Raw genomic sequence first — 15,235 nt, 5'->3', positions numbered from 1 at the left:
AAAATTAGCTGTTGTTCCGAAACAGGACGGCGACAGCTTCGAAAAGGCTCACGCGCGCAGGCGACGATTACGACTGCACAGTCCCGCCTGTCACGACGCCAATTGCCATCCACGCACACTCCTAACGAGCCATGAGCTTTGCACGCACAACGGCCGGCGGCATGCTGCGCCGTCTGGCGGGCGGCCCGGAGACGCGGCGATGCACAGGATCGTTTTCGGCTGCGACGACAACACCGTCAATACACACGCCGTCACCATCACAACAAGCAGCCCCCGAGCCTTGCTTATCCGCCCCGTCGTCCTCCCCCCGCTCCGTGCCCTTCTTCGTCCAGGCAAGCCACTTCCACACGTCTGCGCCGCGTCCGGCCCGCCGCCGCCCCCGCTTCAACAGCGTACCAGCCGCTGAGCTGGGCCTGGTCGACGACGCCTCGATCAGCGAATTCACAAAGAAGCACTTCCCGGACGTCTCTGCAGAGGACAAGGAGGTCTACCAGGAAAAGTACACACCCGCCCAGCTGGCCGCGCTCGAGGCTGCTGAGGCTGCTGTCGACCCACGCGATCTGGCGCTGCAGGGCCGTCTGCGCAGCACGGCTGCCGCTCGTGTTGCCGGCATCAACTACTACGACGACTTTAGCAAGGTCCAGCCCGTCGTCGACCGCCGCCCGCGCGACCCGGCGGCCGCCCAGAACGTCGCCACGGACTTTACGACCATGGACGATGATACGTTTATCGACGATATGGAGGAGTGGGCCATGTCGTTTGTCGCCGACAAGTCGATCAACTGGGAGGGCATGTCCCTCGAGGAGCGCGTGGAGTATGCCGAGAAGCACGGACCCTCGGACTTGGATGTCTTCAAGTACCTGCACGAGCGCCCCACGCTTGTGCACAGGGACGGCAAGACGCGCATCCGGCCCGAGGAGACGGGCAACTCGAGCATGGCGCTGGGCCTGCCGTACAACGTGCCCGGCATCAGCTCCGAGGAGTCGCGCGACGCCACCCTCGTGGACCCGGACGACGACGGCTTGGACGAGGCGGGCAACTACACCGACCTGGTCCACCGCACGGGCCTCCAGGTCGGCGAGATTTTCTCGCTCGCGACCAAGGAGCTGGCCGTGCGCATGGTGAGCCAGCAGACGCGTTTGGGCAAGATCCGCAAATTCTCCGTCCTGGCCATTGCCGGCAACGGCGACGGCCGTCTGGGCCTGGGCTCCTTCAAGTCGACCGAATTCACGACGGCGCGGTCCAAGGCCAAGGAGGCCGCCATCCGCAACATGCGGCCCATTCCGCGCTACGAGAAGCGCACCATTTACGGCAACGTCGAGCAGAAGATCTCTGGCACCGTGGTCAGGCTCTTTTCTCGTCCTCCAGGTACGTTTTTTGATTTCCTCTGCATGGCACTACTCTCTCTCTCTCTCCCCCCTTGCCCCAACACCAGCAATCGCCTTGTTGCTTTGTCTGTGTCCTTTCCAATTAACGTCATCTAGGCTTCGGTCTGCGTGTGCCCCATCACATCTTTGAAATGGCCCGTGCCGCCGGTATCCAGGACCTTGCCGCCAAGATCCCCCGGTCGCGCAACCCGATGAACGTCGTCAAGGCTACCTACGCCGCCCTCATGAAGCAGCGCGACCCCGAGCAGATTGCCATTGGCCGCGGCAAGAAGCTGGTCGACGTGCGCAAAGTCTACTTTGGTGGTGCTGTATACTAGGAGGGACAGAGTATTGGGAGAGACAGAGGCAGCGAGCGGGTGAGACAGAAAGGGGGGGGAGAAAACAACAGCATAGTTTTGTAATTTTTTGTTCAAAACACCCCCATTATATCTTGTATATTACCAAAGCATAAAAATAAAAGGCAAAATCAAATCATGAACGCCTTTTCGAGACATTCTTTCCATCGTGTGTTGCGCCCCAACGACGCGCGAGAGGGTATCGTCGTTGCATTTTGTCCACCACGCTGTCCACCATGCTGTCCACCATGCTGTCCACCTCATCCGCCCTCTATCCATGCCTACTGCTCACCGCCGTCAATCTGGTGCTGCAGCACGATGCTGTACACACTCGCCTTGAGCAGCGTAAACACAAGACTTGTCTTGCGCTCCAGTTCCCGTAGCCCGTCGAGCGTTTCTGTTGCCGGCCGGCCGGCCAGGTCGTCGAGGAGAGCAGCGAGCTGTATAGTTAGCGGCACATAGGCCAACCAGTCGACACCGTGAGGCAAAAGAGCCGAGTGGACAACGGTACCTTCTTCATGTTCTCAGCTAGACGTTCGTATTCTTCGAGCACAGCCTGCTCTTTGGGCGTCAGATCCTCGTGGGAAGGGGGACCCGGCGCGCCTGCCGGCGCTGGCGGCGCGGAGAGGATCTCGGTCGTGTCGCCGTCCATAGCTGGGTTCGAATTCGATGAAAAGAAAAGGGAGGTAGTCAGAGCGAGGGCGTCAAAGAAACTGTTGCGACCTCACTGGGCGTAAGTTGAAAGGGATGAGGTTGATGTATGGAGCTCATGCGGGGATAATGATTTCTATTGAGCCTGGACGCGTTTACGCGTAGAGAGGACTTTAGTGTGGCGGCCACTACCCGTCATAAGTATGTTGTACCTGCAGCTGCTATAATCATACTAAAAGTACTTTACGCATCGGCCATCGGTCCCCGTTTTAATTCCCACATCCACCATTGCCTCGCTTGCGCCATAATCCCGTACGCCGTTTCCACTCCGAAAACACATAGACTCTCGCCAGGATGTATGGGCTCTTGTTCCACATGACCTATAAATGAAACGCCTCCATCGTTCCGTCATTCCATCAGATAGTCTTCCGACTTTGCAGCCGTACCAACTCGACGGACTCCTTCTAGGCGTCACGCGGTCGCTGGTAGCCGACCATGGTCTTGAAAGCTCCCACCCAGCCAAGCTGCTGCAGACGCCATGCCTTGGGCTGTAATTCGTCGTTGCGCTGCTCCAGGAGAATCGTCGGACAGCCAGGGGCGGCGACATTGAGGCCAGAAACAGGCCGGCTGAACATCTCAGCAGTGCCGCTGTCCACGTTAGGTCTGACGACGTCGATAACCACCGTGTCGCCCGACGGGAGACCTGGCTCAACATCGTCTGCGAACCGAGCTGAGCTAGCATTATGTAACGAAGTTGACGCCGGCACATTCGGTTGGCTCTTTCGGGGCCAAAGCTGTTGCAACGGGCCCAAAATGCCGAGGCGGCGCCGTACTCGAGCGTGTTGAATAGCGCCTGAGAGTTCGACGTTAGCCGTCGCTATCCTCACGGTCGCAGGTTCGGGGAGTGGAGGTCCTTGAGCCGAAACTGGGGACACTGGTGGGCTCTCGGGATTGGACACATCGGCAAGTCGGTAGAACGTCGGTCCACCTGGACCTGATTTGGTCGTGACACGGACCCTAGCCCGCCGTCCGTTGCTGCCACGAGCGTCGACGAGGCGAACCGCCGATGCCACGGGATCTGTCTCAATCTCCGGGTCTCCATCGGAAGAGAACTTGTCAATGACTCTCTCAGCCGCGTGCGCCAGACGAGCCGCCGCGTCGGCAGTGACGGCTTCGCCTTTGTTGATGGCGTCTTGGAGGCTCTTGTGGCTCATGGGCTTCCAGATGTAAGCCTTTCGAATGTCATCGGCGTAAATAATGGTTAGCGTAAAGCATGTTATGGGAAGCGTGATGACCCAGAAGACCCAGAATAGGCGGTCGCCCGGACCAAACGGATCTGACATGGAGAGTACGCCGGCGATGATAGAGAACGGCAGCAAGATTCCACCCATGTAAGATATTCTGCTGAGAGCTTCTTGTCCCTCCGGCGTGCGACTGAACGGCTGTCGAGATGGGTCATTGATGCCACCAGGGAGAGGGCCTTTTGGAGTGGATGTGCTACTGCCTAGACCAAGCTCCGGTGCACTATGAATGGCCACTTCTTGAGTGTCCTGAGAGGGGATGCGGTTGACAGTATATGACGTGTCTGACGCGGTGAATCGGGCCATGTTACCACCTGTGGCAGCAACCAATGGGTTCCGACTCTGCAACGGAAGTAATGCCACAATTCGCTCTAGGCGGGAGAGAAGCTCCTTCCAGTCGTCCGAGCCTGCAAATTGCTGCCCATCATAGTAGAAGGGACCTGCATTTTCCAACGAAGCCTTGTCCGTCTCTTGTGCCGACTGAAGCTGATGCTGCTTTGCCATGTGTACCTTCTTTTCGTGCGTGCGAGCTATGGTCAGATTCTGCTCCAGGTACTGCGACATTCCCCAAAGAAGCTTTCTGTTGATTCTTCCCGGGTTGATTTCGCGGTTGCTGACACTGAGTGTATCAACAAAGTCCAGCCATTGGTCGTAGACAAGCCCAGAGAGCGAATCTTCAAGCGTCCTGGCTGCTGTTGCCAGCTGTGTTCCATTGTCACTCTGGTCTGGGGCAGAATCAGGCCCCATCGTGTCATCCAGAGCCTCTAACAGAGCATCTTCGAGAGAAGTGGATGAAGGATTGCGGTCGAGAAAGAGAACATTGGCACGTGGACTCGCCCAGAGGCTTGCGCGACAGAACATGACGACTGGGTTGCTGATCATCTCTGTCTTTGGATCGTAGGTAGGCGAGGAGTGCCGGGGCTCTTGACTGGGAGCCTTCGACTCCGCCACAGGGGCAGTCGCCTCGTTCTTTTCCTGGTGCTGCAGGCCGTTGTCGAGAGGAGCCTGGGATGCAGGAGTCTGAGGCTTTGCACCTGGTCCATCCAGTTGACTGTTACTCCCACTGCCACGAGGCGAACCCGTTGGAAGCGGCTTGTTCACGGTGAGAGTGAGCGTCTGCGGGTACACGTAGGAACATGCCGAAAACGTGGCACTATGTCCCTTCCCACCACGCCACGGACGATCTCTCGGGCGGTACCGTTGTCCAGAAATGTGAGCGGACATGAATGCCGGATCCACGTCAAAGGTAGCGCAGAGAAGACGATTGGTCTCCTCATCGCCAGTGTCACGAAGGACGTAGAGCCTGCACGTAGCTGATGCCGGTAGCCCGACAAACATGCGCCCTGCCACGGATGGTGACAACGGCAATTTGTGGTCGCACTGCCACACATGGCGAAGGAAGTTCACGCGCGAGGAGCTTTCGCCCGCTACACCGCCGGACAAAGAAGAGACGCTGCTGAGCACGGCGTCGTCGATATCGAGAGGGGAGCGAACGCAAGACTGCTGCGGGCCCCACTCGAGAATGTATGCCGCGGGACATGTGTCGGGTGGGACAGCATCCTTAGCCCCGTCCATTTCATGATCGCTGTCGTACGCACCGTCAAACAGTGGCTCGTATGATGCTGGCATATTTGCACCATAGCGCAGAGGCTCTGAGTAGGAGGAGCTGCTGGTCTGCTGCTGGCTGCGCTCCCGTCCTGCTGGACCGGTGTCACTTGATGGTGGAACGGCAGTGGACGCAGACGACCCATTGCGCATCGACGCAGGAGTAGTTGCCTGTGTTGCCGCGCGGCTTTCCGCCTCCTTGGTCGACATTGTGAGGGTGAGGCTGTACTAGATTATCAACTATGATGTTAGATAACAGAGACAAGTCAACACGAGAGGAGAAAGGTTACCTCGGACCTACGAAACAGCATGCGTCAAGTAGAGTAGCTGGCAAAGTAAACAGAATGTGGCGTTCAGGTTGAGAAGCTAAAACTTCCTCCTCGTATCTAGAGGAAAAGGAGACAAGGAGATGGCGGGCGAGGGCTAGGGGAAAAAAGGGGGTGCCTGAAGAAATCAACAAAGTATATAAGAAAGAACGACCGCCGCGCGGAATCAGATAGAGAAGGCGCGACCGAATCTCTCAAAATACTTGGAAAGAGCTGCGAATCTCACATGCAGCTACGGCGCGCCCTGCCCCAGAAGGCTGGCTGTGCTGTCGTGATTGGTATTACAGCCATGACCCCTGCACGCTGAGCCGATCAAGGAGCACAAATCCGCAAAATGCATACAAGGCGCATATCAAATAAGAATGTCTTTTAAGACTGTCAATATTAGCAACCCTTTCCTGCCTTACTGGTGCGTCCATAAAATGGCAGCTTGGCTTACAATACTTTCCCACCAAGTTAGAAGAGCAAGCGCCAGGTCGCTCTTTCCCACACAGCTGTTGTAGAAAGTAATGTCAGTCACGCAACTAGAAAGTGCGGTTGAGCTGATGCCGTATTGGTATCCAAAGTTCACTTGTTCTTTCCTGTTTTTATAAAACACTCCTTTATTGTTAAAATATACTGGCAGCCACGACCGGTACACGAAGGCAGTCTAAGGCAACTCCATACGGAAGGCGTTGTCCTTGATGGGCGACCGTTATTACCAGCTCTGTACATCACCACGTTGTAAAAAATTGGACCTCACGTGTTACCTGTCTTTAAAATCGAGATCAAACACAGCTGGTCTCAAAACATTGAAAAAGGACACAATTTTCGAGGAAACACTACTGTATCGAAATGGAAATATGTATCCCTTCCCTTGCAGCCTCCTACGGCTATTCTTGTAAAAAATGGGCGCAACGCGGACAGGTTGAAGACGAAAACCATGTGCAGTCAAAGAGTATTTCTTCTTTTCTCCTCATATTTCGGCTGCTCCTAGTAGACAGCTCCTTCACAGCATCCACGCACCTAAAACAACAATGAAAAAATATGAAGGAGAAGATGCTGAAAATACACCCCCTGCGGAAGGAGATGAATGGCATTTGAGAAATGATGCAGAATGAAAAATGCAAAGTTGTAAGAAAAGCAAAGAAATACAAACGCATCAGCCGTCCCAAAAACAGTCAAATGCAGCGCGTCCGGTAAACATGCGCGAAGAAAACAGAACACAGAACACAGATTTATGGCGCAGGCAGGGGCACGGAAAAAGACAGGAAAACAACAAAATCTGTACAGGGCCGGAAAAACAAGCACAAGCACATCAAATCGGAGAGTGATGCCGTATATGCCAAGACAAATGGAACGACGAATTCAACCGCACGAAACAGGACGGACACGGCTCCGACTCTGCTCGTGCCCTCCTCGTTGCATCTCTAACCTCCTCTTCCTCCTCTCCCTCCTCTCCCTCCTCTCCCTCCTCTTCCTTTTCTTCCTTCTCTTACTTCTCCTGTCACCTTCCGTAGCTGTTGTCGTCGCCGTCGTGATGTAGTGTGACACTGTTGAATTCCTCAAAGGGATCAACGACCTCGTTGCCCGGCGTCGAAAGGCCACTGTCGAGGGGCACACCCTTGAGTTTCATGGGTCGCGAGCCGCTGATGTCGACGCTCTCGCTCTCCTTGACGTTACGGAAGTTGAGGGTATCGATGGCCTTGCCTTGGTTGGGGACGATGGGGGGCTTCATGTGCCGGATCAGGGCCCACTGCGTGGTGCGGAAGAAGGGGTGCACCTTGATGTCGGATGCACCGGCACGGGCGCCCAGGCGCCGGTTCTCGTCCTTGATCAGAAGCTTCCGAATCAGAGACTTGCAGAGACTGGGGATGTGATTAGTATGACGTCAACATGCGAATAATATGATGCAGGAACGAAGAGGTGTTTGAACCTACTTGGAAATCTGTGGAGCGCCTGCGTGGTCGGGGAAGGGGATTTCTTCCCGCAGGATGTTGGCGAACGTCGCGTTCCGGTTCTTACCCTTGAAGGGCGTCGTGCCGTAGAGCATTTCGTAGATGAGAATGCCCAGGGTCCACCAGTCGACCGCGCTGGTATGCCCACTGCCCTTGATCACTTCGGGCGCAATGTATTCCTCGGTGCCGACGAACGAGTTGGTGCGGAAGTTAGCGATGCACGATTTGGTATCGATTGTCGGGAGCGACGACGTGCTGGCGCCGTTCTTGCCGATAATCATGGTGGGCTTGCCGCCGGTGTCGGACTGTTTGGAGAGGTCGAAATCAGAAAGCATAATGTGCCCAGACTGGTGCAGTAGAATGTCTAGAGCGCATGGTCAGCAGGTGCATGGAAGCAGTGATGGAGAGAAAACGAGAGTCAAAGCGGGACATACTCTCTGGCTTCAGATCGCGGTAGATGAACCCCATCAGGTGGAGGTACTCGAGGGCCGCTGTGACCTCGGCCGCGTAGAAGCGTGCATCGTCCTCGGGAATGCACTTGCCCGGGCGGGTCTGCAGCGCGCGGAAGAACTCGCCGCCGCTGCAGTATTCCATGCACAAGTAGAGGTAGTCTTCGGATTGGAACGAGTGGTAGAGGGTGACAATGAAGGGGTGGTTGCTGGTGGCCAGAATCTCTTGCTCGGCGAGGGCGCGCTTGATCTTGTTGCGCTTGATCATTTCCTTTTTGCTCAGAACTACACCAAAGTCAGTATGGGACCGAACGTGAAGACGCCATAAAAGACACCGTAACCAGGGGGAGACAAACGCACCCTTCATTGCATAGAGGCGACTGCTCTTCTTCTCGCGGACAAGGTAGACCTTGCCGACATCGCCCTTGCCAATGAGCTTGATCTTGTCGAAACTCTGCGGGCCGACCTCGACGTTGCGGACCTTGATCGAGTTGGAGCTGTATGTTCTTCGAAAAGCGAGCGGCGAGCGGCCCGGTGGTGGCAGCGCGCCCAGCTCGTCCTTGTCGACAAGAACGCCGCCCGCAGTGCCATTGGCAAGGTCATCGACCAGCGCCGGACTGCTGGCCAGCGCACTGACGCCGACTACACCCGACGCGGCCGCCAGCTTCTTGGCATCGACCAGACTCAGGCCGCTCGCGTTTTTTGTCATGACGACGGGATCCTTGCCAAGCTCGGCCGTGTGTGGGCGCTCGTCGCTGTCCCTGCCGCCCACGATGAAGCCGTTGTTCCCGAGGCCCGAGGAGGGGATGGGGCCGCCGTTGGCAGCAGCGTTGGCGGCGGCCGCGCCCTTGGCAAACAGGCCCTGGGCATTGGGGGCACTGGCAACGCGGCGCAGCTTGCGAGCCAGCTCTTCTTTGGAGGCGGTCGTGGTGCGCTCGCCGTTGGCTGCGGCCGTGGCCGCAACGGCAGCGGAGCCCGCACCGGGGCTGCCAGCTCCGTCGGCGGCGAGCACCTTTAGGCTCGGGGTGTCTGGTGGGCTCGGCGGCTGCGAGCCTTCATTGTGATGGCGAATGCCGGGCTGGCCCTGGTGGGCGAAGTAGGGGTTCGCGAGGGCCGTCGGGCTCAGGGATTCTTCGAGGATGTTGCCTTCGCTGGCGACGGTCTGGGACCGGAGGCGGCCGACAGAAAAGAACTTGGACTGGCGGAACCCGGTCTTGCCGGTACCGTTGCTGTTGCCGCCGCTACCGGCATTGTCGGTGCGCAGCGAGAGAATACCAGCTTTTTCGCTGGTATGGCTACCACTGCTGCTGTTGCCGTCGGCGGAGTTGTTGATGCGGAAGAAGTTCTTCAGTTTTTGGGGGAAGTGGCTGTTGCCGTTTCCGCTGCTATTGCTGTTGGTATTGCTGTTGTTGTTGCTGCTGTTGCTGCTGTTGGTGATGCCGCCAATGACGGACTTGGCGTTGAGGGACGGCATTGTAGGAGCGGCGCCGTTCTCATAGCGCCTGGGCCATGTCGTGCGCGCCAGTTTTGCTGTCGAAGAGGGGGGACCGGGTGGTGACGGCGTCAAGACAAAGACGGCAGGGCGATTGGGAAGCGAGCGGTCGGGTGCGTCGATCGTCCTGTGTGGGCAAGGGACGACGGCGTTGCAGGATCCGAGCCCGGAGGGAGGGATGAAGCCAAGGCAGACAACTGGTCAAGGATGCGAGCGTTGACGTCCAAACGATTGCCGACAGAGAGAATGAATCGACAACTCGGAAACGCAGCCTTGTGACGAAAAGAAGGCAGCAAATACGAGTCGGTCAATGACGCAGGGTTGATATGCGAGACAATCGGTGCGACGTTGGTCGTTGTCGTTGGGGGTGGGGAGGAGAATAATGAGGAGGAAGAGGTGAGCCAGACGTGGATGGTGAGAGTGAGGGATAGAGCAGGACTGGAAAGGCAGTGCTGGCGGTTGTTGGTAATGGGTAATTGCGCTGGGAAGGGTGACTGCGGTTGGCTCTGGCACAACTGCTGGCTTTGGTGCTGTTCAGTGTGGCTTTAGTGGTGGATTTAGTGGTGGATTTAGTGGTGGATTTAGTGGTGGCAGGGGCCTTGGAAGGAACTTTTGCAGGCATCAAAGGCCCACTTTGTGCGGCGAACGAACATAGATCGCAGTGGAACCCGTATCAGTATTATGGGGCCAGAGACAGTGCAGCGGCGATGGCGATGGTTCGTTCCAGGCAATTGGATGAGAGCACGCCTTTTGGTCACAGTGTATTGCGACGCACTGTGGAGCGTTATTTTCAGTTATTTTCGGTTTGGCTGCCACCAAAGCACGTTAGCATGACCACCATTACCGACGGGCGAGACGGGTCGCTATTGCCCAGCTGGGGCCAGACTCGAAAAGGAGTCGCTAGCGTGTTTTCCCAGGGACGAGATGGGACTGGTGATGCCCAGAGAGACCATGCTAGAGCGACAGTTTAGGATCCTTAACTCTATGTCGCAGTATTACGAGTACAAAGGAGCGATAGGAGCGATAGGATGTCTCTTGATGACGAGGAAAGAAGTCCAAAACGTGCGAGACCAGGGACGGAAAGAGAGTGGGGAATGCGAGGGGATGCAAGACTACAAACGGAAGGAAGCAAATGTGACGGGCTGACGGCCACTGCCTGAGAGGCTGAGAGGCTGAGGGCTGAGAAGGGGCGAACAAGCGCCCGGCCGACGGAAGGAACGAATTGGTAATCTCTCGCATTGGATGCTCGCCGCACTCTTTGTTGCGATCAGGCTCCCCCGTCCCAATGCCGTTGCTGTCTGCTTTTGATCCAGCGACATTCCCAAGAGCCAAGCAACTTGGTCCATGGCCGCCGACGGAAGCAGACTGGCAGACAGGCAGCCGTGGTCTCGCGCCGCTGTTTTAGCCAGAGTTCGTCAGCGACGGCAGGAATGCTCTCCTCCGAGGCGACAGGATTCCTCCATCCTTGGCTGCCATTCCGGGCTGGCTCTTGTCTGCTTGCAATGCTACTACCTGCATTAGCATGATATGTTTGCCCTCTTTCACTGACCGTCCAATGGGTGGGACGTCGGCGCGGCCAGGCAACTTGCACATGGACTTTCCCTACTTGCAAAAGAAGTGCTATCGCGGAGAAGAGCGGAGAGCCTGGTCGGTCAGTCCATCGTAGCTTCCGGCGACTCTCTTACAAGACACTTCCAAGGAAACAGCGCCCCCGTCATCGGCTGTTTTGCCCTTTGCCCTCCACCTTTTCGACAGCTTCCCCGCGCGACACAGCGCACCTTCCAAACACGGACAACGATCCTTTCTGTCTATCGGGCGCCTCTTTCGGGCGCCCTTGATTGGCTCAACTCATTCAAGTCTACTGAAGTGCTTTGTTCCTACGTCCCTCGTCGCGTTCAACGTATTTTCTTTAACTCCAGTCCCCATTGTCGCAACCTGCAGGCCCTTTAACGCGGGCATCCGATATACCCCTTCTGGGCGAGAACCATGTCCGCGAGGAGCCCACCCAAGCCGCTAGCAACGTGCTGTGCCTCCTTTTCCCCCCACAGGCCCATTCTGGGTCCAGGCCATTGGCGTGGCCTGGCCTTCTTTCTCTCGAAACGGACTTGCGGGCCTCTTTCTGGGTGCCACTCCTCACATAGATGGTGTGAACGCGTGAGTGCATGGGACAATGTCTCCAGACGCGCAAAAACCACCGGGTCTTTTCCGGCTGGCCCAGGCCCTAGCTTACAAATGCGCACTTCAACGATCGAAAATGCCCCTTACCCCTGATTCCGTCAAAATCACAACTCATCGCGTTGATATCCCAACGGTGGGTTGATACACTCGGCCTGTCATCGCCGTCTTCCATGCTTGGGACTCTGACACAGGCAAGCATCATCAATGCAGCCGGCTTCGTAAGCCCAGGCAGCCGCAAAGGAGTCCATCTTTCTCTCCTGTGCTCCTTTCTCGACCGGCGGTGATGCTGCGCGCTGGACAATCCCTGGTTGGTAGGTGGCCCCAAAGCGAATGAAGAGACGACCGTGACATCCGACGCCGACAATCCGAGGTGACCAGCCTGGCGGCTTTCATTGCAGGCGAGCCGGGAGAGGTAAAATAAAAAGCTGGAAGCACCGGGAACCCACAGTTTCCCACAGTGTCCCGCCGTTTCTATTTTTATTTTGCATGCGATTCGTTTTTGTTTCGATATTGTCTTGTTTGGCACCAATCTCCACATGACGTCAGTTTTCCGTGCAACTCAAAAGAAAAAAGCCGTTGTGTCCTGTTTTAACTACTACCGCACTTTGTCGTGTATATTCTCCTGACAACGTTAGAGGCTGCCGTTCGGTTAGATAGGACCGACAACCGTACTTACATGCAAACCACAAGCTCTAGCATTTTTGCTGGAGAGATCGGGGGGACGAGTCTGACCGAAAACTCCTAAGAGTATCTGGCCTGTCTGTTTGCCATAATGGCCGTTGGATTTGATAGATGCTCGTTTTTGCCCAGTGGGTGATCCTGTCAGTGCTCATACAAACCGACAAATGCCCCCTGCGTCGATCAATGTGGACGGAAGAACGCTCCAGAAATTGCCTGTCCATTTCTGATTAAAAAATACTGCCAAGAAAATAATACACCATGGAGCAATCAATACTTTGGCGTCAAAATACTGTTTGCTTCTCTGTCTTCTATCTCAAGGAGCATCATAATACCAAACCCCAATTCACCGCCATTCTATGTCCAACCTGCAAGAGTACAGCGTTCGGTGTGGGTATCCTTCTCTGTCACAATGTTTAGCGGCATATCCGATTGTCAACTGCCGCACTTCCAAGTTGTACCACGTTTGCTTTATGTTTCTCTAGTACAAAACAACGTTGCCACCCTATTTCCGTTTGTTTTCCTTCCACTGTGTGTGCCGTAGGTAATACATTGGATGATACATAGTCAAAAGAGCTCTTCTCGTCTCCATAGTCACTAAACCAAACGGCCGAGCTCCCGGTCCGGCCGTTTCTTCATATTTTGCTGGTGTTGCCGATACAGCTCTTTAAGCCGCCGTCCGCGCTGTTCATGTGTCCAAAAGAAGGTTGACGCTTCCAAGAGACCATCGCGGAGCAGTGGCGTCACCTGCTTGCCCTTGTCATCCAAAAGATAGGGTGGCAGGTCGTCAGGTGGAACGCCGTCCAGGCCAACTTCCGGCGCCTTGTTCAGAAGACGCGTTTCTGCCGCAGGAGGCTTGTTGTCGTCGTTTTCCGTCTTCGCTTGCAAATTGTCCATTGTCCTCGCCTTGGACAGCAGCATGGCTGCCGCTGGCGGCGGAGGCGGCCCTATGTGGCCATTGTTGACAAACCCATCGCCCCGGTGCCACTCCAACGGCGCCAGGTGTTGGTATTCAACGTGCTCGAGTAATGTCTGTCCATCTGCGTCGGTATCGGTGTCGTCCTTGTACCGCGCGGGTACGGTCTGGCGGTCTGCGCATCGTCGCCACTGACATGTATTGGCCGCTCCGGCTGGTCGCCCGTGCACGACAGTGACGTGCTTGCGCAGCGTAGCCATGTTGTGCAGCTCGGCCCGGCATCCGGTCCACTCACAGACGAACGGCGCAAAGCACGCCTGGCCATTGCAGAAGATGGAGCGCTGAACCACCTCAATGGGCTGGATCGGCGGGCGACCAACGCGCTTGAAGCCAAATGCGCCCTGGCTGGGCTTCGGTCGCGGACCTCCTGGCAGTCGCGGCCGGCCTGGTGGTCGCCCCGTTTTCCGGGGGCGTGGCGGCAAAAGAATTTCTGGCGGCACGGACGGGTCGTTGGGATCGACCCCCGCATTCCGCAGGGCCACTTCTCGGTAGGTCATCCCGGGCTTCCAGCCCTTGGGTCGGCCCTTGACGCGCACGGCGAGCATGGAATTGGAGCGCCGCCCCACGGCGACGACGGGCGACAGGTTCTTTGTTGCTGTTACCGTTGCTGATTCTGTGGCTGATTCTGCTGGTGGCGGTGGTGCCGGCACGCTGCCGCCAGCTTTAGGCGTGTAAAGTGATGGTAAGGATGCGAACACCGTCATAGGTGTCTTCTGGACTGGCGTGTGTTGTTGGGATCGATGTACAGAGGGCGCAGAGGCAGGCAAAGGAATACTGACTACCGGCTGTCTTAAAGGCGTTGTTGCGGAAGCCTTACTGTTGCCGTTGGCCTTAGGTGGTGTTGAAGGTTGAGAGGGCGGCGGCGGTGAATTTTTAGGCGTAGTGACCTCTTTTGCGTACCGAGGGTCCAGGTCCGACATGACGAGCGGGAGTACATCTAGCTCTTCGACGTCCTCATCCGTGTTGGCAAGCTCGTCAATATCCATGGCCGACGAGCGCGCCGTGCCGGGTTGTCCTATTCGGGGCGGGCGGTTCTGCAACGTAGGCTGTGGATTGGCCGGCGAAGAGAGTGACGCCCTCGACGGCATGTTTGGTGGCTGGTGCAGCGCACTGCGCGAAGGTGACCCTCTCCGTCTGTCCCGGGCGCTTCTGCCATTGTCTCGAAGGTCTGCTTGTGATGTGGGCGGCAATATAGAGCGGTGCTGGTGGTTAAGCAGTTGTTGGGAAAATTCGGCCTGGCCGTCATCACCGCGGCCGTCGTTGCCGGCGCCATGGTACCTCCTAGGCGGGGCAGCTTCGAAATCTGGAGAAGCCGCAGCAGGCGTGTTGCATCGTCCAGTCATAAATGGTACTGGCCCCGGAGCCGGTATCGGGACAGAAGTGTTGGCCGGCCTCTGTGCATGCAGACCCATCCATGTATTGAGGTCTGTTTGCCGGGGGCCCGCTCTGCGTGGCGGGCCTGCCGGTTCAAGGGGCATATCCACTCGTCGTGAAGAGCACTGCAGTCACTATATCCAGAAGATATGGATAAAGAGCGGCTGCTATGCCTGTGATATCAGCGCAGAATGCATCTCAAGCTCTGATCTGTCATCACTTAAGATGGCTACCACTTAATTGCTGTAGGTCTGCTTTCATGAGTCAGCGAGGCTAGGTTCACTTGCATGATCAGGCACACGCGATGTGCATTGCTACCTTTCATGTGATCGGGGGTGGGTGATGGATATTCGCCAATGTTCATGCAACGCGGTGGCTAGTAGGCGTTACGATTTGCAGAAGATGCGAAGGCTGTGAAGTCGCGTGTTTCCCACACACAAAGCGCAAAACCGCAGGAAAGGGTGGACTAGCGCACGGGCCCAGTTATCCGCTGGATTAGGACTAGCTCCAAGACTGCCATTCGCTCCTTCCGTGTGTTAGCACAC

General features: G+C 56.5%; 5 protein-coding genes across 5 annotated transcripts; 1 reads left to right on the top strand and 4 right to left on the bottom strand.

Annotated features, from left to right (window-relative positions):
* Positions 1–131: 131 nt before the first annotated feature.
* SPBR_03938 (small subunit ribosomal protein S5) lies at positions 132–1,705 on the top strand (the record flags this gene model as incomplete). Its single annotated transcript, XM_040762226.1, has 2 exons — positions 132–1,368; positions 1,485–1,705. 2 exons carry the CDS (start codon positions 132–134, stop codon positions 1,703–1,705), a joined length of 1,458 nt encoding a protein of 485 aa, XP_040623212.1.
* Positions 1,706–2,004: 299 nt separating this feature from the next.
* Positions 2,005–2,375, bottom strand: SPBR_09259 (DASH complex subunit DAD3; the record flags this gene model as incomplete). The annotated part of the gene is made up of 2 exons (XM_040767385.1): positions 2,005–2,163; positions 2,235–2,375. 2 exons carry the CDS (start codon positions 2,373–2,375, stop codon positions 2,005–2,007), a joined length of 300 nt encoding a protein of 99 aa, XP_040623211.1.
* Positions 2,376–2,838: 463 nt separating this feature from the next.
* On the bottom strand, positions 2,839–5,490 carry SPBR_03903 (uncharacterized protein; the record flags this gene model as incomplete). The annotated part of the gene is made up of 1 exon (XM_040762191.1): positions 2,839–5,490. One exon carries the CDS (start codon positions 5,488–5,490, stop codon positions 2,839–2,841), a length of 2,652 nt encoding a protein of 883 aa, XP_040623210.1.
* A 1,602-nt stretch (positions 5,491–7,092) lies between these two features.
* On the bottom strand, positions 7,093–9,466 carry SPBR_03911 (protein-serine/threonineeeee kinase; the record flags this gene model as incomplete). The annotated part of the gene is made up of 4 exons (XM_040762199.1): positions 7,093–7,453; positions 7,526–7,907; positions 7,978–8,277; positions 8,353–9,466. 4 exons carry the CDS (start codon positions 9,464–9,466, stop codon positions 7,093–7,095), a joined length of 2,157 nt encoding a protein of 718 aa, XP_040623209.1.
* Positions 9,467–12,937: 3,471 nt separating this feature from the next.
* Positions 12,938–14,659, bottom strand: SPBR_03936 (uncharacterized protein; the record flags this gene model as incomplete). The annotated part of the gene is made up of 2 exons (XM_040762224.1): positions 12,938–14,034; positions 14,134–14,659. The coding sequence occupies 2 exons, from the start codon at positions 14,657–14,659 to the stop codon at positions 12,938–12,940; spliced, it is 1,623 nt and encodes a 540-aa protein (XP_040623208.1).
* Positions 14,660–15,235: the final 576 nt, after the last annotated feature.

This window comes from Sporothrix brasiliensis (assembly GCF_000820605.1).
Source record: "Sporothrix brasiliensis 5110 chromosome Unknown Cont12, whole genome shotgun sequence".
In the NCBI taxonomy this organism is placed as follows: domain Eukaryota; kingdom Fungi; phylum Ascomycota; class Sordariomycetes; order Ophiostomatales; family Ophiostomataceae; genus Sporothrix; species Sporothrix brasiliensis.
This window is presented reverse-complemented; position numbering and strand designations above follow the sequence as displayed.